The following is a 23,262-nucleotide window of genomic DNA, read 5'->3' on the forward strand; positions in this document are numbered from 1 at the left end:
AGAGAGAGAGAGAGAGAGAGAGAGAGAGAGAGAGAGAGAGAGAGAGAGAGAGAGAGAGAGTCTTTGCGCTTTATTGGGCTCTCTGGCAATCACGACGATGGACAAGAACTTTCATGTTGTCAAACGCAATTCGTGGGATGGGATATCTCGTTTTGCCGTGAAATCGATTTCGCTTGGTTGCTGGTTTGTCTCTCTGAATGGACGATATGATGCGTGAACAACATCTGTTGAAATGCTCTCTTTTTCTCTCGCTACTGGACTGTCTTTACCCATTAGGCTTCCACGATACACCTACCTATAGATCCCATCCAAATGCGTGCTGGCGTCATACACTATGATCTCCTCTTTTAGAATCTGAGGCTTCTGGTATGGTTATTCATGCCCTTGAAAAATTTCAGGCGACATATCAAGCTGCGTTCGCTGCTCTATGTACTTAGCTCATGTGTTTACAATCCTTCTCTACGTAGGTAAGTAAGGTACCTCGCAGCCCTCCTCAGACACGTGCATAGGTATATGTACTTGTAGGGTAGCAAGATAGCGATTAGATTGGGATGACAATGCCCTCACAGGAGTCTCTTCGAACCCAATCGCAAAGACAATTGGGAGACCAAAAATAAACACTGCCTGCCAATTTCTTTTCTTTTTTGTTTCTTTTCTCGTCCCGGGCCCAATGAGGAAGGACTGCAAGAGGACAGTCAGGTAGATAAGGTACCCGTAGATTTCGCAGATCTTATGATGCTGCTGCTCTTGTATGGGAGATATACTCAGCGTATAGCATACAGTAGTACATGTAGTCGAGGAATCGTGCGGCATGTTTACCTATTATAGTAGCACTGCTGCGTCGGTTAGTCAGTCAGACTCGCACCGCCCCGCCCCGTCTCGAAACGTTTTCTTTTTCTTTTCCGGAAGAGATGCTGCGACGACGAGGAAATCCTGAAACATGGACGTTTCTGAATTCTGATGATGCCCAAAACGACCGACAACATGAGACGGTTGGGAATTGTGTATGGCAGCAGGAGATGAGCCGTGCTCGATGATGATGATGGTGATGATGATGTCAAGGGAGGCTGGAGTAAGAGGAGACTGGAGGAGCCGTTGCTGGTTCTTTTGACTTCACCTGGATCGGACCCACAACTACCTCCTACCCCGATACTCTGATACTGTAGTACTGTACCTACGCAGATCATCAACCCTCTCCACTTTCCCCCGGTCTGGAGTGCATCGCGGGCGCAGAGAGCGAGAGAGAGCGAGAGAGAGCATTCACCGCCCGTTGTCATCGCTGCGCCAGCTGTGCTTGTGATATTACGAAATAGGTACTGGCCAACAACCAACAAGAACATGAAGAACAACAAACAACCCCAGCCAAGCATGCAACGTAGGCACACGCCCTACCGCAATTCCAGCTTCTCGGGTACTCGTCGTCCAGGCCCGTGGGGAACACCGGCATCCATTTCCTCTGATCGCAGCCTTGCTGGACCCATCTCGAATCTCGATGTCTCCCATGACTCAATTTTGCGCAAGCTGAAACCACCCAAGCAGGGGCATTGCTTGTAATGTTATAGCAACTTCACCTGCTTTTGCGCACCTCGACATTATTCAATGTCACCCTCCCGGCGACCTGCATTTGCTGTGTATGCCACGCGAGCATCAACCTTACTCGGCTCTACATTGTACATTCGACCGGGTTGCCGAAGGGGCCGGTCGGGCCGTGTGCAGATCTTCTCCTCGCCGAGAACGAGAGACCTGTGACATGGTGCAGACATCCCTCCTAGCAGATGGAGTGGTGTGGTTGTGAGTCCATGGTATGAAGATGTATACTATGAGGCTCTCATCATGCCTCTCTGCAGTACAGTGGCCTACATTCCCACATATCGATGGACACTCTACTCGACTCCTCCTCCAGACACGACAGAACGCTAACATGTCCCTTAGTTTTTCGGTTCTCGACCAGGTTAAGCCCTGTGACAGATGATGCACGAGGCTCTGTGCACCGCACCATTACCTCTAGTGAAGCCACTGACTTGGTTCTTAAGAGCTGCGCGCACGCGCGCAACTTCGTCTCACACGTCTCGCAGGGTGACGCCGTATCGGATCCGGCCCTCCCAGTGAGCCGAGTTTCCCAAACATCCAGCCAGGCTTTTTTTGGTTTCCAGTTGGACCTGACAGCGCCTCCGGCTCAAGCAACCTGCTGCCACCCGTCAAGGTTGGCTCCACGATTGACACGGGGAGCGGCGTGAGTTTTGTCCCAGATAATGTGCTGGCCACCAGGACGACGAATCGTATTACGACGATTATGAGTTTCTTCATTGCAAGGAGACTCGGCCATGTCGCACTTCTAGGTCGTGGCTCTGCAGGGTGATGCGATGGTCAGCATCCCAACCCGATACACATCGAGGAGAAGGGCACTTTATCATTTAGAGAAGAACGGTTGTGAACGCAGCCCAGAACTCTCTTGCACTCTATTTCTGTGCCTCTGATCCTATTTTGCCTGGTACATCTTTTGCTTTTTGCTCTGCTCTGTTCCAAATAGTGAACCCATGAGTCCTCCTCTTCTTCTTATTCTTGATCACATCTCTTCCAAATGAATAAAGCAGGTAGACAGCGGTATTCTGCTCCACCCGCTCCATACTTCCCTCCACCGCCCACAGGCGAGAATGCTCCAGATCAAGGCAGAAAGATGACGACTGGCCTCCCCAATTATGCCTATCGGGCAATGTACGACAACAACCCCGACTCGAACCCATATCCGTCAGCCGGCCGAGCCGGCAGCCACAGCAACAGCAGCCAACGAAGTCGACAAAGCGCCTACGGATCCACGAGAGGAAGGTACGAGGATGAGCGGTACGGCAACAGACGAATAGAAGACGGCCATTATTCCAGCGACAGAAGAAACCGCCCCAGCGACAGACGCCCCCGTCGCGGCCGTTCATCCTCCTACGACTCCTCGGAAAGATCCTACGACTCTCGCGGCGGCAGAAGTTATACCAGCCAACGTCGTCGCGACGACGACGGCCGACGACGTCGCAGCCGCAGTCGCCGTCGTCGTGATAGCCGCAGCCGCAGCCGAAGCCGGGACACCGATCGCCGGGACCAAGCTGTCCAAAAGAAACAACAACAGCAACAACAAGGCAACAACAACGAAGAGAAAAAATCCGGCCTGGCCAAACTCGAAGAATACGTGACTCCCTTCAACGTCGGAATTCTCATGGGATGTATGGATCTCATCGGAGGTTCGATTTCGCTCTACATGACCAATAAACGCTTCAGTAAAAAAGCTTTGGCCAAAGGGCCGGCTCCTGGTGAACCTGGTGCGTCTAGTGGGGGAGGAGACAAATCGGGCTCTGCTGACAACAAACGGCAGGATAATCGACATGGGAGTAGTCATAGAAGCGGTGGTGGTGGTGGCAGCAGCAGAAGTGGAGGAGGAGGAGGTTCGCGCGTCTCGAGAAGATCTGCTGCTACTGGCCGGTCGAGATCGTCACGTGGGAGGAGAGGAAGGAGGAATTCTTCTTCCTCTTCATCATCTTCGTCTTCCGGAGCTAGTAGTACAAGCTACTGGAGTCGAAGTGATACAAGGCGATTTCGCCACATGCCAGAACGACTGGAATATGACAGTCGTGGAAGAGTTTCGTCTTCGAGAGGCGCAGAGAGGAGAGGCACTGCCGATGCTGCTCCTGCTGCTGCTGCTGCTGTACATCGTGAAGGTGGTGGAAGAAGGTGAATCAAGAAAGAAAAACAAACTGTTTCGGTTTGTGGTTGTTGGTCTATTGCTGCTGCTTTTCCTAGAGGGGGAAGAAGAAAGCATTGATAGACGGCGTAAATTGGGTTGGGCTGGGGAGAGGACAAATCATCATTACGAGAATGTGTGCGTGTGTGTGTTCTTTACCTAACTAACCTACAAATCATACCTACCTTACTTGTACCTACCTACCTACCTACCTGAGGATTTTTACAAGTCTCATCAGACTACAGGTGCAGGTACCTAGCATTAGAATATGACCTACCTCAGGTTGTTAATATAAAAAATACAACAACAACAACAACAACAACAACAACAGATACCTCCTATCTCCTACTATACCATTTACTTTTTTTCCCTTTTTCCTTCGCGTGTATAAGTACTATATCGTAAAACATAGGGTATATATATACCTACATGTATATTAGAGGGTACCTATAGGTACAAGTACAAGTACAAGTAGAGGTGAATTCCAAAAACGAGAGAAAAAAAAAGAAGAAACAAAGAAAAAGAAAAACTCCAGGTCAGGTATATCTCTCTCGCGCGCGCGCGCGCGTGTAGGTAGGTAAGGTACATGTAGGTTTACAATACATTTTTCACACTCACACACACACAAACGTACATGTACATGACAAGTCTTTTCTCTGGGCCTTTCTTAACACATGCTTGTCCTGCCTGTCCTGTATGTGCTTCTGTATGATCTGTAGGTAGGTAAGAATCCAATTACGCCCGACGGGGCAAGGGCAACCATGGTTCTTTATTTTTTTTTTATGGTTGTCACTCCAGCCTCTCTCTCTCTTTTCAATCACTCTTCTCAATCACTTCCAGCATACAAATCCACGACAATGTTAATCGCAGCGACCAGAATCTCGGCTGCAATGAGCACAATGACGATCCATTCCAAGTATTCACCTACACATCATAAGATTAGTGCCCCCACTCTCTTTTCCTTCTCGCGTCAGATCGGGTCGATCGGAATGACTTGTACTCACCATGCGTATGACTCAATTGGTCCTTCAATACAGCCAACAGATCAGCAATCACGCCCACTCGCTCCTGCAGCAGCGCAACCCGTTGATCCATTTCCAGATAACTCCTCACAGCAACATAAACCGGTTCGAGTTGAGGTTCTGCCCACATAAGCTCGGGAGCGTCGAGGACAGAACCTTGGAGGTGAATGTTGATTCTCAGAATGAATAATTCGCCAATTTGCATGTTGATTTCCTTTCGTGTCATTTGAATCCGTCCGGTAGAGGCGATCTGGGAGGGAATGGTTTGTGTCGTGGAGATGGTGCCGTCGAGGAGATCTTCGTATAGGGAGGTCTAGAGCACAGTTGTTGTTAGTCGTCTCCATTATGTGTAGGAGAATCCCACTGCTTCATGCAGCATGGACAAAACAAACCTTTGTCGATTGAGCCAGTGCATGGCTGATGGCCAGCTTCGTCATGTAATTCCTCTTTTCTCGTAAACTGATGAAATCGTTGTATATCCGCGCCTGGTACTCTCGCGTGTAGTAAAAGTTGAACTCTTCGGTTTGCACATCGTCTTTTCCAAGTTTTTCCTGCTCGAATTTGGAAATTTCCTTGAGAAAGCGCTGCTCTTCTTTCACCGACATGCCCCATATTACCACCACTCCATATTCAAAGAGGAAGACTTCGGGTATATGCACTGTAATGTCCATTTCGGGGTCGCGTTCAATGGATGTTCCAGTACCAGTCTCGCCGTCATCCGCAGCTCTCGATACATCCACGCTGGAGGAAGATGAAGGTATGGGTTCGCCATTCCCGACGGATCCTCCGTTTAGATCGATCAAGTCTTCCCTGCGTTCTCTCGCGTTCTCTTCCACTTCGATAGCAGAGTCACTAAATCTCCTGATCGGCTGGCTATGAACCACTTCTCTCTCATGCTGCTGCTGCCGCTGGTGTTGTTCCTCCTCCTCCTCTTCCAGGAACGCAGCTTCACCGCTGTCCCGTCGCTTCCTCTCCCCAGACCTACTCCGGTCGCTTCCAAAGCCATCTTTCTTGTACGAGTACGGTGAATACAAACACTCATCAAATAGCTTCGGGCTCGCGCCTTTCGTCTTCGTCCTTCCTTTCAAGAAGCGCATGAGCTCCTCAATCCTGTAACTCGAGGCAGTACAATATGCAGTCACGCGCGGCAGGCGTTGGCGGTCCTCCTTCCCCAGTCTGGCAGCGTCTCTCCTGGCAGTGGGGTCTTTGATGCGCGTGAATTGCGAGTAGACATCGCGGCCACTCTCCTCGTCGGGGCCATCTTCGCTCAGGTCCGGGTTGGGGAGGAGCTTCAGCTTCGAAGCAGTCCTCGTCGTGCGCTGTGGGCCGATTTTGTTGGCGGGGTTGAAGTTCGGTAGTTGCAGCGCTGCGCCCGAGGAATTTCTTCTTCGTAGCTTGCTGTTCAAGGCTGACAGAGGGCTCTGCTGTTGCTTGGCTTCGGCAGTGATTGCACTGGCCGTGGCTACAGGCAATTGTGTGGCGGATCCCACCGAGATGGGCACAGGTCGCTGACGATTGGGAGGAGAAGCGGTTGATATGGTCGAGTTGAAGGTGACATTGCGCTTTGGTTTGGGAGTCGGTCGCGGCGCGGATGGCGAGGAGTCAGCAGTGGTGGTGGGAAGGAGAGGCGATGTCTCGCTGGTGGCAGCCATTGTCGGCGGTTTCGTTCAGAGTGGTGTAAAGTGAGGCAGCGAATGGTTGTTTGTTGATGTGTGCTCCGATGATGTACAACGTCGTACCAGTACCACAGCAGTAGGTAGTACTGTACCTGGGTAAGGTATAGCGAGAGTAGCTTGGCTGGGCTGGTGTGCGCGGGAAGGTGTGGAGTGCCGTTCTCAGCGCTAGAACATCGATACCACCACCACGAAGTACTGTGGTAGTAGTAGGAGGAGCAGTAGTAGTGTCAATGAGACGACTTCTTCACATATCACATACCACAAAGACAACCTGAAGAGACAAGTCGGCACATCAGCGCCAGGACAAGTCAGGACTGGACAAGACTGGGCGACAGGCACGACTCCGCGCCATTGAACCAGCCATCCTGGTCACCATGTCTTAGTCTGCTTGTCAAGCCTTCGGGAGAGGTACCGATGACGTCCACGTATGAAGCTTGATGCTGTATTCACTCCTCCAGCTCATACAGGTACATATATCCATTGTATTCATGGTACTAACACTACAGTATGTACCTCCTCTCTCCTGTAGACGGACGATTATACAACGCCATCTTCATAGGAACTCTCGGGCTGTCCAAAGCATGCCCGCATGCCGTCCACTCGCTCGCTCCAATCGCTAAATCTAACTAATCCGTCATGCCAATGCACACATCACGCCCCCCAAAGAAAGGAGGTACATGTATTCACAACTGCACATAATTCGCAGGAAAGCTGCCCTTTTTCCCATTCACTTCACCCTCCCACCAATCGTCCGTGCTATCCGTTTTCTTGATGACCCGAATTTTGTCTCCCTCCCGAAAGGGCAGGTCATCTGCCGTCTGCCCCTCAAAGTCATATAATGCCGTGACGAACGTGCTCTGCGTCGATCCAATCCTCTTGACCGGCACGGGCGGAGGCGGCTTTTTCTTCGCTGCTGCTGCCATGTTTGCCGCTGATGAAGCTCCAGACTGTGCAGAGCCTTGTCGGTTCAGCTGCGGCATACCACCCGCGAAATAGTCATTGTGGGAGTTGACGCGCGAGAGCCCACTCGGTGGCGTGGCGTATTGCGCCGACGGGGTGGACGCTTGCGACTCGGTGTAAGTTGGCGGTGGTGGAGCTTGTGCTGGGTAGGCTCCGATCATTCCGCCAGGTGATTTGCGGTCTGCTGGGTAGCCATTACCACCATTACGCTCATGCGATGTCAGGTTCGAATACGAGGGCATCCGCGGCTTGTTCGAAGGTATACTCGGAGACGGAAGTGGTGAAGCACCGATCTTGGGCGATGGAGAGGGAAAGTTGCCGGGTCGTGGTGGCTGTGGAGGCGCATCTTCTTCCTCCTCTGCATGATGTCCAGGATAAGTGGTCTGCTGAGGTCGAGGGCTGCTGCCATTGCTGCCACCGTTTGCAGCGCCTGGAACTGCTGATGGAGGTGGTGGTGGTGGTGCTCCTTTTCCCGGTATTGCGGCTTTACCGCGACTGACCAAGGCCGACCCTTTGTTCCTAATCCCAAGTCCACTCGCCGACCCTGTCTCTCTGTCCTTTCCTATCGCCCCATACGTTCTGTTCCTGATGCCAAACCCTGTCATGGAAGACGTCTCCTTATCGGGCAAGTTCATTTGCATATGAATGGCCGTTCCCTGCCGCAAGATGTCCGAAAACCCTTCCCACTCTTTGCGAAGCGATGTGAACTGCGAATCCCACGTAGAAATGATCTCAGCATCGCTGGGAGCTGGACTCGGCAGTCCCTGCTGCCTACAGTACGCGTCCAAGCTCGTGTACAGCTGCCCCACGAGCGTCGTCTGAATTTGAATCTGAGTTGTGAGGATGTAGGGCATGAGTGCCTGAATCGCTTCAATGACAGGCGGGAAGTACTGCTTAATCTGTTCGTCTGAGGTCTGATAGTCAATCTGCGCCTGTTGCAAATCGCCCTCGTGTTTTGCAAGCGCCATTTCCTCCTTCATATTGCGCACCTCCTTTTTCCTCGCATGCTCTGTTCGGCTCAGATATCTCTCGTAGTCCAGCTTCGAATTCTCGCGATGCTTGAGCGTTCTCTGCAGAGACTTTGTCGCAGCTTTGGCTTCCTTCACCGGCCGAATGATCTTATTGGCAATCATTCCAATCTCTTGGCTGAGATCCGACTTGAGGTCGCTATACATTTTCTGGAGTCCGAGACATCTCTGCAGCTGATCTCGCGGAGTCTGCACTGGAGGACCGCGGTTCGAAGTCGGTTCTGGAGGTGGCTCGATGGGTTTGTAGAGTGCGGTAAAGGCTTCTGCGGAGTCGTATTGGTACCTGAGAATCTCGTCCCAACCATTGCGCCAGGTCGTCAGCTCTTTCTCGAGGCGCATGAGCATCTCATCTGTCGCCTTGAATTCTGCAATGACAGATCCCACGTCTGCTGTATCGGCGCTCCTCTTCCCACCCACTTTGTGAGCTGTCCGCTGCACCGACTTGAACATGTTGGCGGACGCGGAGCAGGTACAAGCAAACAATCAGAAGCAATGGCGAGCGGGTGTGGTAGGAAGTGAGAAGGGATACAAGGAGAGTCAGTAGTATTAAGGTAGAGGCTGATGATGTGTCGGAAGAGTTGCCAAACGAGTTTGAGTGCGTAGATGAACGAGGCTGAGTCGTTTTCTCTTTGCCCATCAACTTCAATTGTGGAGTACCTACCACGACCACCTAGAACTACCTCCTGGGTACATGTATCGGCCCAGCTTCCTGTTTGCTCCTTAGGTACCTTATAAACCAAGCCACGTACATACCTGATTTCTACAACTTTCGCGTATTCTTTACAGGTAACCAACAACTCAAGCTGCATCTACCCATGAGCTTCAGAAAACAAGAAAAAAGCCCCGGTCTATACCAATCGGGGAATGCGCTCCTTGCACGTGAAGAGCGGCAAGTTGCAACACCGTCGTTTTGCCTACCTTACTCAGATACTCTACCATGGTTCAGTTAGGACAGTAGCGTTGGACAAATAATTATTCCCCTATGGACCCGAAAATTGACTGCCCCGTCGAAGGAGGTACCATATAAGTTTAAAATATGCGTGGATTCCGAGGTATAGGTAGGTTAGGTGGTAGCTAGCGGGTTTCTTTTTGGGCAGCGGCTGGGTGAGGGATGTTTCAATTCATGTGGTCGACAGGCTTACATGATCTGGTCAAGGTAAGGTAGAACAGAACAACAAATTTCAGGTATTCAGACTTCCTGCTCTATGCATACCTAAATAATATTATATCATATCTTCTCACAGCTTACTCTCCGCCATCCCCCCACCATCGAGTCCACCACTCATCAACGCCGCCTCATCTCTACCATACAAGACCCATTCTTTCCCACCTCCCGTACTCCACCACGCATGACAGACACGACTGCGTTCGGGATCCAGCTCTCCACTCTCGACGAGAATGTGCCAAAAGTGCTGCTTGCTATGTTCTCGCATATTCCCATCCTGGATGTCGTGGATCATGTCCGCTGTGATGGGTAGCCATTCGTCGAGAAGGTCGAGGGGAACTTGCGTTAAACCGTCGATGACGGTGAGCGTGAGAACGGTTTGTTCGGATAATGGCATGGGAGACTCGGTGGATCCCTCGGGAGTGCCCGGGTGGATCGGTATGGGTGTGGTTTCTGCGCGTAGCGCTCGGTCGTGCAGTAGGTCGAGGAGGACGGCGGGCATCATGGGTTGTTCCACAGCGAGGGCGGATGGGGGAGAAGTCAGCTTGAGGAGCGCCTTGAATGCGAGTCTGAATTGGCGCGCGGAGAGGTTGGAGGGAAACACTCGAAAGAGGGAATCCACGTAGAAGGGAAGATTGGCAATCGTTGCTTGAGCATTTTGTGGCGCGGAGAAAACAGCGAGTGTCACGCTGTGCGCCGCTTCGAAGACGGGTAGAAGGGGTCCTTTGCCGCCAGCAGCAAGGTACGATGTCACAACAGGGACGATGATATCCGCCGTGAGATGAGTAGGTAGTATCAGCGTGAAATGTTCGACCGTGTTGAGGAAGAAAAGGTCGAGGGTCCGATCGAGAGGGTGATGTGCAACAGTTCCAATCTGTGGTGGGTGGGTGGCTCGCAAAAAGGCCTCTACTTTGCCAGGGTATTGGCTGAGGATGTCCATTGCGGTATAGTACACAAAGTTGTACTGCGAGAACGTCGATGCACCTTGTCGAGTGGTGATAAAGTACAAGTTGCGAAGGATATGCAGGGTCTGTTGTGCAATACTGGGTGCCAGATCATCGCTCGCGAGCGTGGAATCTCCGAGCACACGACCGAGACCACTTCGCATGATGATGACGGCGGAGAACAGGACGGATTGCAGTAAGCGGAACAATGCTGGCGACGTCGTGGTGATGGTGTTCTCATCCAGATATTTGGACTGTTCGGAAGTCTCGACGCCACATAGCCTATTCTGCCTCCATTGCGTGATGACTGTCCTCGCGAAATTGCTGAGATCATCCAGCGCTGCTGTGACTAGCCAAGGATCTCGGACCTGTTCTATCGTATGTCCAACCAGTCTCGCTAGTGGCCCGAGCGACTTGATCAACGGCCCCGATGATAAATGCTGGATCCGTTGGTATGATTGCGACTGTTCTGACCAGCTTAACTTGCCACTGCCTGCTACCTGTATGTCTTGATCCAGTGCTCCAAGGAAGTAGGCCGACTGCAGCCCTTCACTCGAATAGAAAGTGGTTTTCATGAGTACCGGCAACAACAGATCGTACGCCAGCTTCGATCGCTCATAGTTTGTCAAGACAGGGAAGCAGTGGTTTAACACGAGCGTAATGCCTCCCTGCGCCAACTCGTCGCCATCCTGTATTTCCTCCAAAGAGAGGTTAGCAGCAGTGACCAGAGCACTCTCGAGCTTGTTTCGCATATTGAGAGATATATTTTCATCCTCCGGAGCTCCAAACCCCAGGAGCAGTCCCGAAATCGCCAGTAAATGCCGCCATCGAGGCGAGTGATCGTCAGCACCACCAATGACCGCCTGGATCCAGTCTTCTTTGGCTAAAGTTCGCTCGTGCTGCAGTTGCGAGAATTCTACATCAGGCACTTTGTCTCGCACGGCATTCTCATGTTTGATCAGAGCTTGTGCGGCAGCATGGAATACGCTGATCATTCGCATGCACGATCGCAATCCTTCTGGAGCGGTCCATATTGCTGGAGCGGAGAGCAGCTGGCTTGTCAAGAGCGTGACGTTTAATGGGTTATTCAGACTGGTCAATAGAGACGACGCGGTCCCGAAGAGCCTATGGGGAGGTCAGCATATGTTGACCAACGCGCCAGTAAAGCTGAAGCAACCTTGGAGTATCTTGCTGATCTGTATAGATCTGCAAATGCCTCAGCAACGTGCCCAGAAGGCGATCGCTGGGCATCTTGTAGCAGCTATGGCCACGATCCTGTTATAGTGATGGAAGATGGGATCGTATGGCGAAGTGGATGTATGTTGCATGTGCTGATGGCGTCGCCATGGAAGTGAAGTCTTGTGCCGAGGTCGGATTGTGATTGGCTCGCTTAAAATAGTCCGTCCTTCCCTCCTATCTGCTCACACGCCTTTCATAACACCCATTCCTCCATCGCGATCTCGCCAAGAAAAATCATGAACTTCATGCTTGTCGCGAGTTCGAGGTGAATGTACCTAGACAAACGAATAAGACTGACAACATGACGTACGTCCCTGTCCAACTGGTTACAGAATACATGTACAGCTAAGCGATAGCATCCAACTAACAACAACAAACAATTCCCTCCTCCAGCAACCGCTTCCTCAGGCTTCAAGTCAACCCCAAGCCCTTGTCCTATGAAGCACCTCCCTTTCCGTCCCTATACTGGCCCTTCCCCGTGAGCGGACCTCAAAATGTCTACCTCTACGACGCCGAATCGATGTGGCGCTTTACTCTCTACTGGACCTTGATCGTCGTGGGCGGAGTACATATGATCGCAGCTGCGTATGCCTGTGCCATTCAGTGGCGAAATTGGAAGATGATTTGGATGGTACCCGTGATGTACGGTGTGGTTGGAGGCATTGAGGCGGTGATTGCGGGTTGTGTGACGGGCGGATTGTGAGTTGCTTTGCTTTTCCCTCTTGCACGAGATTCCTTTTTTTTTCTCTTTTTTGTTGAGGAAAAACGGTGCAACTACTGATGGGGCGAGATGATCAGGCTGGGTGGTGTGTATACCTCGGGCTTCTTCCGCATGTCGACTTGGGTTCCCTTTGGCTGGGGTATCACGAATGCTCTGGTTCTCATCTTGGCTTCTTTTGCCATTCAGGGAGGAATGTGATGATGCTCACGACTCACGAATCACGACTATTGCATGTACTTTTACTTTGGAATCTGCCCAGGGGTAGGAGGAGGTGTTCTTCGTCTTCGTGAGAGAAGATGCGATGCTATCATAGAAGTCGATGACTGGCGCATCTTTTGGGAATACATACACAGGCGCATGAGATGAGACACGCACCAGGAGTCCATGCTTTGTATGACAGGACCTGGGTTCCTTCAAAGGACTGACATGATAAATGGCTATAGACAGATTACAGAATGACATTCGGCCTCTGGAGCCTTCGGCGAGCACTTCCGATACCATCACTACCGCCCTCCTGGTTCTCTCCCAACCAGGGCTTCTTTGCTTCACCTAGTACTCCCTCGGTTCCATAGTAGATGAAATGTCCGAGCATAATCAGAACGAAAGCAATCGGGTACATCCAGTGAATCGTCAGACCGAACACACGGATGCCGACAATGACGCCCCAGAAATTTCCCGTCAGCAATCCAATGTTCAAGAAGGCTGCACTTGCCATGCGCAGAAGAAGAGGTACAGCGGAGTAGAACCAGGCCAGAAGAAGAGTGTATCCAACCAGATAGCCACCCACTTTGCCATTCCAGGTAGCAGATCGAAACGATGCTCGATCAAAGATTGCCGCTTGCACCCCATTAATCGGCATAGCCCAAAAAGCCAACTGCCCAATAACCTCATAAATCGGCCTCTTGGACACCAAAAACTCCTCGGCCACATTCGTCAAACCATAAAACGTCGCACCCACCAACGCAAACAAATCTCCCTTGACCGGATCCGCAGCGGGCCCTCCATTCGATCCCGTAATATGATCCGAAGCCACCAAAATCCCCAATCCACCACAACAGATGAGAATTCCCGCATACTGCAACCAGTGATAGCGCACTTTGAGAAACACAATCGACACCAACACCACCACAGCAATAGCCCAAAAATTAATCAATTGCGCAGACAGAATCGTCGTATAATTATACGCCAAAACCGTAAAATAATTGCCTTGTACATCGCAGAATCCTAAAATGAAATATCTCCAGCCGTCTTTGTAGAGGAGTTTGAGCCATTTGCGGAAACCGTATTGGTAGATTGTAAAAGAAGAATATACGAGATTGAGGAGGATGTAATTGAAGAGGGATTGGAAGGCTGGTATGGCCCAGTTTTCTTCGCGTAGGAGAGAGGTGATGGTGTTGGTTCCGGTGATGGTGACGGCGAGGGCTTGGGAGAGGAGGAGCACGAACCAGAATTGGGGTTTGCGGAGGTAGGCGAATTTGCGAGTGCTACTGCGCTCGAGGGAGGTGACGGTGGTGGTGGGTTGGGTGGGAGGTTGTTGTTGTTGCTGCTCGGGCGATGTTGTAGTTGTTGGTGTCGCGGATACGATTTGTCCGGTTTTTGTTGTTGTAGTTGTGGATGTTCCCTTGGGCTCGACGTTGATGTGTTCCACCGATTCTGATTCTCTTCCTCCTCCTCCTTCTCGAGGTTCGGAGAGTTCGTCGTTCTTGGACATGATTGGTGATTATATTTTTTTTTTCTCTCTTTTCCCTTGCAGAGAAGAGAAGAAGCTCGTAGGAGGTAGGTCCACCAGCAGAAGGCAACAAAAAGGGTGTGGTGGGCTGGAGCGTTGGTGATATCCTCGCGCGTGCTGATGATTGGATGGATGAATGGAGCTGTAGCTTTCGGTGTGGAGGGAGGCTAGGTAGAGCAAAGATTAAAAAAACCCTTCCTTTACAGGCGTGCTGTACAAATAAAAAATACTTGTATGTATGCGCACACAGCCGCGCACCAACAGGCAATGAGCTCTGTAGTTGTAATAAAAGAAAGAAAAAAAAAGAGAAAAATTCACACGCAATAATCAGATAGTAGGGAGTTCTAGAACAGCCGCGGCTCGTGGGGTGAAAAAGCTACTGTACCTACAAGCCCTATCCAACCAACCCACCTTTATCCTTTTTCGCCCGCCCCAAAAGGATCTCGCCTATCTAGAATCCGCCAAATTAGTCGAGAGAAAAGGGAGAGTGAGACCATTTTCTTATAGATACTCTTCTCGTATACCCCTTCCCTCTAAGCTCCTTCTAAGGCAGTACAGAATCCCTCAACTGTCGACACACACTTCTCGAGCCCTAGGCACACGGAAGCCATTGCCTACGCACGCTTCTGATGAGCTTCATATACTCTGAAAAGGCTGCTTAGTCATCGCTGCTACACCCCAACGGAGGTGTCAGTAAATATGAGCTTGTGTGGTCTAGTGGTATGACGTGTCCTTCACACGGACAAGGTCCTGGGTTCGATCCCCTGCGCGAGTAACTGTAGTTTGTTATGAACTAGTTGTTAGCAACAATCGCTCTTGTTTTTTATTTTTTTCGTCCTTTTTTTTTGGAATTGGGTAAACCTTTTTGGTGACAAAATGTGCTCTATGTGAACCTAGGTACCTTACGTACTTAAGGTACTAAGTAGGCGGCATGGGGATAGGAAAAGAAAAGTCAGGTAGGTCAGGAAGGCACGTTGTGTACCTAGATCTTGGTACCAACAACAACACACTGCAACCTTGGACGCAATGGACTTCATTACTCGAACATGATTTCAGAGAAGTGACATATTGCTGGGCGCTATGCGACTTGGAGGCCTATCGAAGCGAGGTTACGATACTACTCTAGCAGGCATGGAATAGTACAAACGACTTATTTTTCCCATTTTCTCATCCACTCGGCCATCCATAACCCATCTCATACGTGTTCATTTACAAAATCGTTCCAAAGCCAAATGTGGTTTTGATGCTTCGAATGTAATACTCATCCCAGTTCCTCTTCGTCGGCTCTTCCTGTCCGATGGGTACGCCTTCCCAATCGACTCTCATGATGGTCACACCATCAACATCATTCTGCTCGAACTTGATCTTCAGCGTACTGTAATGACCAGCAGGCCATTGCGCCAGCCGCCACTTCTGCTCCAGATATGTTGGCTTCTCCAACTTGACATAGCTTCCCGACACGTTTCCACCAAAGATTTCGAACTTGCCGCCTGCTTTTGCACCCTCGAACACTTTGGGGGTACCGCGCGTGAACGCGGCAATGCGCTGTGGGTCAGTGAAAACTTCGTAGACCTGATCCGCGGTGGTCCGGAATTCTTGTTGATCGGAGAGACTTGTTGTGTTTACAACTGAGCCATTGTTGTGAGATGTGTGATTCGACGAGGCCGACGTACCAGAAGACTTCTCAACACCCGAGTTGCTATAGGTCTTAGCTGGAGTGAACTTTGCCGATGGGTTCTCGTTAGGTGCATGCTGGACGTCTTTGCCGTGTTCCGCTATCAGAGCCGGGGCGAGCTTTTGAAAGTGCTTGCGCAGCTGTGGTGTGAGCTCCTTGCGTACAAGGTCCTTTGCCGGTTCCTTTTCGAGAGATGAAGAGTAGAGCTCTACCTCGAAGACATAATCATCCTCGTCTGTATCATGTGCAACCTCTGGCACTGTGATTGTTCCACTGACATCCTTCTTGCCCTCGCGCTCTTCCTTGGTGCCGTCATCGTTCTCGTGCTCCTCCTTGACTGGAATACTGCCATTCCATTCCAGCTGTAACCGCACATCGAAGATAGTGATGACTTTGCCCTTCCGCTGAGAAACATCCACATCTCCGTCCATGCTCAGCACCTTGCTGACCTCGGCACTGATGCCATTCTTCTCCGCCTTGATCCCAACGAGATCTTTCTCTAAATAATCCTTAGTCCAAGCCGAGACGTCCTTGTTGACCCAATGCCAGTTGTTGGGGTTGTGAAGGACCATTGTGCCGCTATGGCGTTCGTTCGGGACGTTTAGGGCAAGATTGAGAGGCCTATATAGCTTCTATCAGTACGCGAGTCCAGGAAGATAATTTGGGAGAGCATGATAACGAAGGGGAAGAGGTGGACTATTCAGAGAGGGAGATCGAGTCTCGTGCAATGCTAATCCGCAGCAAAAAGAGTACAAGTCTTTCTCGGACTGGTGCCAGCGATGTGTCTCATCATGGAAGCGATGTTGAAGGGAGATGTCGTCCGCTTACCTGGTGCAAGTACAATGAATGGGGTAGATATTGCTGCTACTATGGAGGGACAGCAGCTTCAAAACATATCATCACAACTGCACCTGAACATTCTAGAAAGCCCGACAAGCACCTGCCTGAGGCGGAAAAACTCATCGGCCCGACAGATTTGAGCAGGCAATGCAGGGGTCTGCTTTCAACTTCACTTGCCAAGGCGCGGGACCGCGCGCTTTAGCGTCGCTTTTGTGTCCAAAGCTCAGCTCCCACGCTGGCCAGACTGATGTGTGGACGCTACCAAGAATCAAGGTGCATTTAAGTACAGCGAGTTAATGATGTGTATGTGCCATGCATGCCATGCACATTCCGCTTCGATGCGATGGAAAGAGTGCACGCGCACCACTCGTGCGGTCGATGTTACAGTCGATCGGTTGCTGTCATAGGGAGAGGCAAATATAAGATGAAGTGAATGAGCGATCAGTGGACGTAAATGGGCAGGTGCAGCTGCAGCCAGTGGCATCTTGATTACGCTTCAACATGGCTCCAAAACACCTACAAACATTCTCTCCGATATTACAACTCACATCAACACTTCGTTCTCTGTCTCCCCTGCTGTGACAACTCAAGGCCACCACACCGCGAACAAGATGATCGAGACGTGGGAAGACCGGGAGAGAAAACATGCTCTTGTCAATCAGATCCGAGCTGCATGCCTCGCACAACAGCAGCAGGCCTCAGTTCACAAGGGCAAACCGCGATCCGAAGCCCCGTTTCTTAGTCGAATCGACATACATCACGAAATTGAGAGCGTCCGCGACCGAGCAGCGGCTCAGCAGATCGGCCAGAAGGGGGACTTACAAGTCCTCGTAGTGGACAGGCCGTACCCAGCATGCGGCAAGTCGTTAGTTGAATTGGACTGCTGGCTTCAGATCAAAGATCTACTTCTGGAAACACGCCACGTCGACAAGGTACTCGTGGTCCGCCGCTTTGGCCCAGTTGCAACGTCCCCTGTTGGAGGCACGTACGGAGTCGAAGATGAGACAGGCACGTGCGAGCTCCTTCTCGTAGACGCATTCAGCTTTGCTGGAGACCAGGTCATTCCTGTTGATGCCGTCGTCGCGATCAAAGAGCCCTACTGCAAGGTAGATGGTAGTGGAAAGCCACGAATCAAGTTATCGCATCCTACAGATCTCATGATATTGCCGCCGGACCACAGCAAGATCCCGTTCAAATGGCGCATGGATGGGCCCGTTGTTTCCAACAGTACCGATCCATTGGGGTCCAGCTCCACTAACGCCAACTGCTGCTCCGAATCTCTGAATGATATCAGCGCGACAAAGGTCAATGACATGGAAAGAGCTGGTCGTGGACTTTTTGCCCAAAAAGCTTTCAAATTCGGCGACAAGATCATGTCTGAGGAGGCGACGTTCTTCTTATCACCAAATGAAGACTGCGCCTTTCGCGCGCTGAAGTATGACCTCTCCAAGAACATGATGACGGAGGACATAGGGGCGCCATACAAGGAGCTCGCCAATGCGCTCTCTCAGGATCGAGACATGGCAATCAAGGTCTTTAATCTACACTCAGGACCAGTCGATATGCCATGCAGTGGACCATGCCTGATCGATGGTAAGCCAGTCATCGACATCTTCCACATTCACGAAATATGGTGCAACAACGCCATCGCTTGTCCTGCAAACTTGCAGCCAAAGGCTTTTCCCAATCGCGTCTCTGCAGATAGTCCGTCGGCTAGTGGTCTTTGGTGCCATTTCGCCTACTGTAATCATTCTTGTCTGCCGAATGCAGAGAAAAGCTTCAAGGATGGCGTGCTGACGTTGCGAGCCACCCGAGACATTGACGAAGGCGAGGAAATTACCATTTCGTACGGCGAATATATCGACCAAACCGAGAAACTACAAGCCATGCATCGAATCTGGGGCTTCAAATGCGAGTGTCGTGTATGTGCCGCAGAGTCACAAACCTCAAAAGGTAAGTCGTCTCAAATCACAGCTATCTTTGACTTGCATCCACAAAGCTAATCTCTCTTACCCCTAGAAATGCTCGCTCACCGTGAAACACTGCGCACCAAAGTCTCCGCGCCGCTACCCACCACCCTCACCGCAGATCTCATCACAGAAGCCAAAGCGCTCGCCTCGGAAATCCAAACCACTTACCCAGACACCTCCTACGCTCCCAATCTCCCTCGCACAGCCGTCGCAGAAGCCTACTCTCGACTCTTCACCATCCACTCCAAACTCCTCAATCTCAACGCAGCAGAAGATGCCCTGCGAAAAATGCTCCACGCACTCGCTGTGCTCGACATTATCGAAGCCAAAGTCATACCTCTCGGAGGCGTACTCGGAGAAATGACTGTATTCAACATTCTGCTGTTAGCGAGTTTGCAGAGAAAAACTCGCCAGGATGATGATCAAGAAGTGGTAGAGGTGGTGGTGAAGCAGTTGGAAGAATTTGCAGCCAAGGTATATTTGGTTCTCAATGGTAGTATGGAAGGCTTTGAGAAGGTTGTTTTGGCGCCGGAGATGTGAGGTATTTGGTCTGTATTGGCCGAGGAGGACTGAATTCACAACTACTACGGCTTCTTTTTTTGAGAAAAATCTTTACCCTTCAAAAAAGAAAGCTCGGCTTTCTCCTTTTCTCACGGTGTGTATGTATGTACAGTACAAGCCGATATATCTTTTCACTAGCAAGCACAAATCTTCCTCTGTTCGAAGAATAAGAACTTTACACCCTTTCCCCTTTTCTTTTGCTTTTGGTTCTCTACAGTCAGGTAGTAGTAGTGGTAGCATGACCAAATCGAAAAGTAGGGGCTTCTTCTTATCGTCTTCAGCTTCAAAGACTACTCGTGCTGATTATTCTATGCCGTCTCTTTTGGGGAGCAGTCGAGAGGATAACATCCAAGGTCTTGACGACTCTGTTCCAGATCACGATATCGTGCTAATATTCGTAAGAGAGATGATGTCCTTGGTAGGCTCTATATCTATGTACAGAGTGTACCCCTGAATGATTATTGCATCAACCAACCCACAAGATCCGTTAAGGCTATGTTTGGGCTGGAGATTTGAAAATCTTTAGGATAAGTCACGCTATGGAAGTTTGCACTGTGCGCCTTTGTCTCATTACAAAAAAGACAAGGCAAAATCTGGTTTAGTCTAGTTATAAGAAACATCGGTGCTCGGTCCTTTATCTATTTACTCTATCTCACTTTATTTCACTTCCTACTTCCTACCCTCGAGATAAGGTTGTAAAGGATATCCTAGACTCTCCTTCTGAATCTGTAATGCAATAAACCGGGAAAAGAATCTTGCAGATCGACATTCTCCTCCGCCGTAGTATAACGATGGATCTAGAAGAAGAAAAAACACACTCTTCGTCAGCCAGTGTTATTCAGAAGACAGTGAAAAGGAAAAGGTAAAAAGTAGATAACTTACGACCCGCAAATCTCGCATAACCTCTCAACTCCCCTTCGGCATCAGGACTCCAATAATCATCCATCTGATCCGTAACATGCGTCCCCAAAATCTGCGACGCATCATCCCGAAAATCGTGATTATAGCCCGTCGCCAACACGATCAAATCCGCAGAAACTGTCGTTCCATCTTCAAACAACAATCCTTCGGGAGTCAGACCCTTCACCGCTGCAGTTTGGACTTTTATCTCGCCGTTGATGATACGGTTGGAGCCGCCCGTGTTGATGTAGTGGCCACCGAATCGCACGTAGAGATGTGTGAAGAGATCGCCGTAGCGATGGACTTTGAATCCGGCTTGCTCGAGACCGTCGAAGAGTTCGGGGTTTTGCTTGATGAGATGGTGGACGTTGCGGTTGGCGAGCTCTCGCTGGATCTTGTTTGGTCGCGTGATGTCTTGTCTGTCGGATAATTCGGTGGGCTTGTCGCGATGGTAGGATTTGGCTTCGGTTTGGACGAGCCATTCGCCGGGGAAGATGAAGGTGGGATTTCTTTGCACAATGGTCACGTCCATCTTTGCATTGGCCATGTCTTCGGCGACATCATGTGCGGTGTTCGCGGTGCCGACGACGATTCCTCGTTTGCCGGCGAAACCATCGGTATTGTGATAGTGGACGGAGTGCGTGATTGTGCCTTTGAATCCACTACTCTTGATCTTTTCGGGCGTTGCCCAGTCTGGCGATACGGGAGTCTTGTGACCCGGCCCAATGGTCAAGACGAGATTTTTGGCCTTCCATACTTGCGTTCCTGAGGGAGTCTTGCCTTCAACTGACCAAATCCGATTGGATTCATCCCACTTGGCACCCACGATCTGCGTGTGTTCGCGGACATTTAGCATGTGCTTTTTGGACCAGTTTTTATATGCGGAGGCGATACGCTCTCGAGGAAGTAGATCCGGATCGTCCTTGTCGAAGGTCCGGCCGAGTGGCAGGTTGCCGCTGTTCGAAAGTTAGCACGACTTCACACATTCTTTCACGAGGAAATGCCCTATACTATTCCTTGATCGTGTGCCAGTGCAAAGAGTCATAACGGTCGGCCCATGAATCACCAATCGAGGGCCGTTCATCGAACATGATGTTGCGGACTCCTAGTGCATTGAGGCGACCCGCCACACCAAGACCTCCTTGGCCACCTGGTAATATAGAAGTCTATATCAGCACATTGCACAGAAACGCTACACTTCGATAGATGCAGCTTACCGCCGATAATAGCAGCCTCGTAGACCTGGGTGTCGTCACTCTTCGAAATTTCGCTATCACTCTTCGCATCGGTTTGATCCGGGTGACCGTGGTTCTCATAGTTCTCCAACCAAGTACACAGCATCCAAATTTTCCAGTCGCCACTGGAAGTGAGCATTACGGACACCGTCCCTGCGCAGACCCCTATAAGTCCTCCATTATTGACCGTAAACGAGACATCATAATTCAGCCAACTGGTAGGAGGATCCGGTGCATCAGTTCGTCGGGGTTCAGACTCGTTGTGCAGACGGAAGTCTGAGCAATGCTTCTCGGCACGAAGATGCGTGAAGTTTTTGAAGACAGTCTCAGCAGATTGGAACGTGCGGAAAGTGTCAGTGAGCGATAGGAGGTCTCGCCAGATAGCGAACGGTGCAAGATCATGGTCTTGCAGGTTGTTCAGCTTTTCGATGGTCGCTTGTCCAATACTGGCGTAGTCGGCATCTTCGGGTACCTTGGCCTCAGGAAGCTGGCCTGGAATATCGTCGAATTGTGCTGCTGCAGTACGCATTGTTGTGTGTGGTGCGAAGGGCGGCAGAAGTTTTCGTGCACCAAGAATGTCGGTGGACGTGTGCCAGCTAAGAGGTACTTATTGATTGTGTATGTAGAGTAGAACCACATTCGCCCCGTCTATGGCTGCATCGGCAGATGATCTGGCTCAAGCCTTAGAAGCGTGTAAGTAGCTTTAGGAGGTAGGAGGTACGTACCTCCTAGGTATAGGCATACACAGTAGCTGTGCGGAAGAGCGGCAAAATGGCGTAAGATGCACTTCGCCGGCGTCGTGGAGCGTCGTGAATCTTGTGCAGCAATGTACTCATCGAAGCGATGTTTCCCATAGCTACGTAATCATGAAGTAGCCCAAAAAGCATGTACTATACCTCCTAGTATACCTTACCTTCTTGTAATGTATGTATGAATGAATGAATCCAGTCCGGCGGCAATCACTCTGGTGAACTATCGCGCGCCTGAGCAGCACAGCTGTATTTCGTATGATGTAGTCATCCTTGCAGTGCTGATCCCGCTTCAAGACATAAATACAGTACGCATGATAGAGTAGATGAATAGTTGCCTCTGTTCTTTGCGCCCTGAATACCGTATTACACCAAACATTAATGAGACGACATATCGCACCCGCACAACCTTGAGCTCTCTGGGCAGCAGTCTTCATCCCGCATCTAGTCTTTCCTCGTATCATCAATCATAACCTCGAAAATGTCCTTAGCCATCTTCTGTACGTCCTGGTCGTCCACTTGCGCCAGCGCAGACTTGATGCCTTCGAGTGTCTCTAGTAACACCCCGGCGCGGCTCTGCGAGTACACGTCGATGCCCGCAGGCGTGAACAGCGTCTTCGCAAAGGCGGTGACCGCCCACTTGTTGCCATTGTTGTGCTCTTCTTCCCCCCAGCCCAGCACCTCCCAGTGACTGCTCGCAATCATGAGCCAGCCCTTACCTCTCCAGTCCCATTCGCCCCTGCTCTCGCCGCTGCCGGACGCTTTGTCGACGCCACGGATCGAAGAGACTTTGTCGCCATGCAGAGGTTGCGAGGTCACTAGATCATCGAGTCTGTCCGTGTTCTCTTTGGCAATATCGGGTCTCGAAGGCTCGAGGGGGGTATACTGTATGCGTACATTCTTCTTGCTCTTCCACATAGGCAAGGTCGAATGCGTAACGTGCCATGTTTCCGTGAGCCACGCGATGGCTGGAGTCTGGAAGCCAGCCGGTGGCTTCGCAGGTGAAAAAGTGGGCGCGCGCAACGTGATGGACGCCATAACGATGACAGGATGGCGATTAATGTGTGCTTAGGAGTGATATGAGGACTTACACTCGCAGTGGAAAGTGGTTGCTACATGGC

At 50.7% G+C, this 23,262-nt stretch overlaps 10 protein-coding genes and 1 non-coding gene across 11 annotated transcripts; 4 read left to right on the forward strand and 7 right to left on the reverse strand.

Moving 5' to 3' along the window:
* Nucleotides 1-2,581: 2,581 nt before the first annotated feature.
* SEPMUDRAFT_107366 (uncharacterized protein) lies at nt 2,582-3,721 on the forward strand (the record flags this gene model as incomplete). Its single annotated transcript, XM_016900680.1, has 1 exon — nt 2,582-3,721. One exon carries the CDS (start codon nt 2,582-2,584, stop codon nt 3,719-3,721), a length of 1,140 nt encoding a protein of 379 aa, XP_016761465.1.
* A 541-nt stretch (nt 3,722-4,262) lies between these two features.
* On the reverse strand, nt 4,263-6,767 carry SEPMUDRAFT_148679 (sporulation protein RMD1). Its single transcript, XM_016905076.1, has 3 exons — nt 5,142-6,767; nt 4,732-5,062; nt 4,263-4,651 (listed from the first exon to the last, which is right to left on the reverse strand). Exons 1-3 carry the CDS (start codon nt 6,399-6,401, stop codon nt 4,554-4,556), a joined length of 1,689 nt encoding a protein of 562 aa, XP_016761466.1. The 5' UTR covers nt 6,402-6,767; the 3' UTR covers nt 4,263-4,553.
* A 124-nt stretch (nt 6,768-6,891) lies between these two features.
* Nucleotides 6,892-8,933, reverse strand: SEPMUDRAFT_148680 (uncharacterized protein). The gene has a single exon (XM_016905077.1). The coding sequence runs from the start codon at nt 8,861-8,863 to the stop codon at nt 7,109-7,111; it is 1,755 nt and encodes a 584-aa protein (XP_016761467.1). The 5' UTR covers nt 8,864-8,933; the 3' UTR covers nt 6,892-7,108.
* A 668-nt stretch (nt 8,934-9,601) lies between these two features.
* On the reverse strand, nt 9,602-11,783 carry SEPMUDRAFT_84109 (uncharacterized protein). The gene is made up of 2 exons (XM_016910346.1): nt 11,700-11,783; nt 9,602-11,647 (listed from the first exon to the last, which is right to left on the reverse strand). The coding sequence occupies exons 1-2, from the start codon at nt 11,771-11,773 to the stop codon at nt 9,652-9,654; spliced, it is 2,070 nt and encodes a 689-aa protein (XP_016761468.1). The 5' UTR covers nt 11,774-11,783; the 3' UTR covers nt 9,602-9,651.
* A 216-nt stretch (nt 11,784-11,999) lies between these two features.
* On the forward strand, nt 12,000-12,949 carry SEPMUDRAFT_148682 (uncharacterized protein). Its single transcript, XM_016905078.1, has 3 exons — nt 12,000-12,067; nt 12,155-12,460; nt 12,560-12,949. Exons 1-3 carry the CDS (start codon nt 12,063-12,065, stop codon nt 12,678-12,680), a joined length of 432 nt encoding a protein of 143 aa, XP_016761469.1. The 5' UTR covers nt 12,000-12,062; the 3' UTR covers nt 12,681-12,949.
* On the reverse strand, nt 12,931-14,201 carry SEPMUDRAFT_64200 (DUF914 domain membrane protein; the record flags this gene model as incomplete). Its single annotated transcript, XM_016909671.1, has 1 exon — nt 12,931-14,201. The coding sequence occupies exon 1, from the start codon at nt 14,191-14,193 to the stop codon at nt 12,931-12,933; it is 1,263 nt and encodes a 420-aa protein (XP_016761470.1). The 5' UTR covers nt 14,194-14,201.
* Nucleotides 14,202-14,914: 713 nt separating this feature from the next.
* SEPMUDRAFT_t27 lies at nt 14,915-14,986 on the forward strand. The gene has a single exon. It is a non-coding gene; the product is annotated as a tRNA-Val (tRNA).
* A 282-nt stretch (nt 14,987-15,268) lies between these two features.
* SEPMUDRAFT_148683 (Aha1_N-domain-containing protein) lies at nt 15,269-16,699 on the reverse strand. Its single transcript, XM_016905079.1, has one exon. The coding sequence runs from the start codon at nt 16,456-16,458 to the stop codon at nt 15,421-15,423; it is 1,038 nt and encodes a 345-aa protein (XP_016761471.1). The 5' UTR covers nt 16,459-16,699; the 3' UTR covers nt 15,269-15,420.
* Nucleotides 16,700-17,337: 638 nt separating this feature from the next.
* Nucleotides 17,338-19,236, forward strand: SEPMUDRAFT_155681 (SET domain-containing protein; the record flags this gene model as incomplete). Its single annotated transcript, XM_016907631.1, has 2 exons — nt 17,338-18,679; nt 18,746-19,236. 2 exons carry the CDS (start codon nt 17,338-17,340, stop codon nt 19,234-19,236), a joined length of 1,833 nt encoding a protein of 610 aa, XP_016761472.1.
* Nucleotides 19,237-19,908: 672 nt separating this feature from the next.
* SEPMUDRAFT_155682 (flavin-binding monooxygenase-like family protein) lies at nt 19,909-21,921 on the reverse strand (the record flags this gene model as incomplete). The annotated part of the gene is made up of 4 exons (XM_016907632.1): nt 19,909-20,054; nt 20,140-21,113; nt 21,169-21,307; nt 21,375-21,921. The coding sequence occupies 4 exons, from the start codon at nt 21,919-21,921 to the stop codon at nt 19,927-19,929; spliced, it is 1,788 nt and encodes a 595-aa protein (XP_016761473.1). The 3' UTR covers nt 19,909-19,926.
* A 546-nt stretch (nt 21,922-22,467) lies between these two features.
* SEPMUDRAFT_148684 (uncharacterized protein) lies at nt 22,468-23,193 on the reverse strand. Its single transcript, XM_016905080.1, has one exon. The coding sequence runs from the start codon at nt 23,177-23,179 to the stop codon at nt 22,586-22,588; it is 594 nt and encodes a 197-aa protein (XP_016761474.1). The 5' UTR covers nt 23,180-23,193; the 3' UTR covers nt 22,468-22,585.
* Nucleotides 23,194-23,262: the final 69 nt, after the last annotated feature.

Source organism: Sphaerulina musiva, assembly GCF_000320565.1.
Source record: "Sphaerulina musiva SO2202 unplaced genomic scaffold SEPMUscaffold_4, whole genome shotgun sequence".
Taxonomy (NCBI): Eukaryota; Fungi; Ascomycota; class Dothideomycetes; order Mycosphaerellales; family Mycosphaerellaceae; genus Sphaerulina; species Sphaerulina musiva.

Excerpts from the sequence above, each read along its gene's own strand:
- SEPMUDRAFT_148679 (XM_016905076.1), bottom strand. The coding sequence starts at position 6,401 with ATGGCTGCCACCAGCGAGACATCGCCTCTCCTTCCCACCACCACTGCT. Across the intron at positions 5,063-5,141 it reads CACTGGCTCAATCGACAAAG|ACCTCCCTATACGAAGATCT; the intron begins GTTTGTTTTGTC and ends ACTGTGCTCTAG. Across the intron at positions 4,652-4,731 it reads CCAATTGAGTCATACGCATG|GTGAATACTTGGAATGGATC; the intron begins GTGAGTACAAGT and ends TATGATGTGTAG.
- SEPMUDRAFT_148680 (XM_016905077.1), bottom strand. The coding sequence starts at position 8,863 with ATGTTCAAGTCGGTGCAGCGGACAGCTCACAAAGTGGGTGGGAAGAGG.
- SEPMUDRAFT_84109 (XM_016910346.1), bottom strand. The coding sequence starts at position 11,773 with ATGCCCAGCGATCGCCTTCTGGGCACGTTGCTGAGGCATTTGCAGATC. Across the intron at positions 11,648-11,699 it reads GATCAGCAAGATACTCCAAG|GCTCTTCGGGACCGCGTCGT; the intron begins GTTGCTTCAGCT and ends ACCTCCCCATAG.
- SEPMUDRAFT_148682 (XM_016905078.1), top strand. Across the intron at positions 12,461-12,559 it reads GGTTGTGTGACGGGCGGATT|GCTGGGTGGTGTGTATACCT; the intron begins GTGAGTTGCTTT and ends CGAGATGATCAG.
- SEPMUDRAFT_148683 (XM_016905079.1), bottom strand. The coding sequence starts at position 16,458 with ATGGTCCTTCACAACCCCAACAACTGGCATTGGGTCAACAAGGACGTC.
- SEPMUDRAFT_148684 (XM_016905080.1), bottom strand. The coding sequence starts at position 23,179 with ATGGCGTCCATCACGTTGCGCGCGCCCACTTTTTCACCTGCGAAGCCA.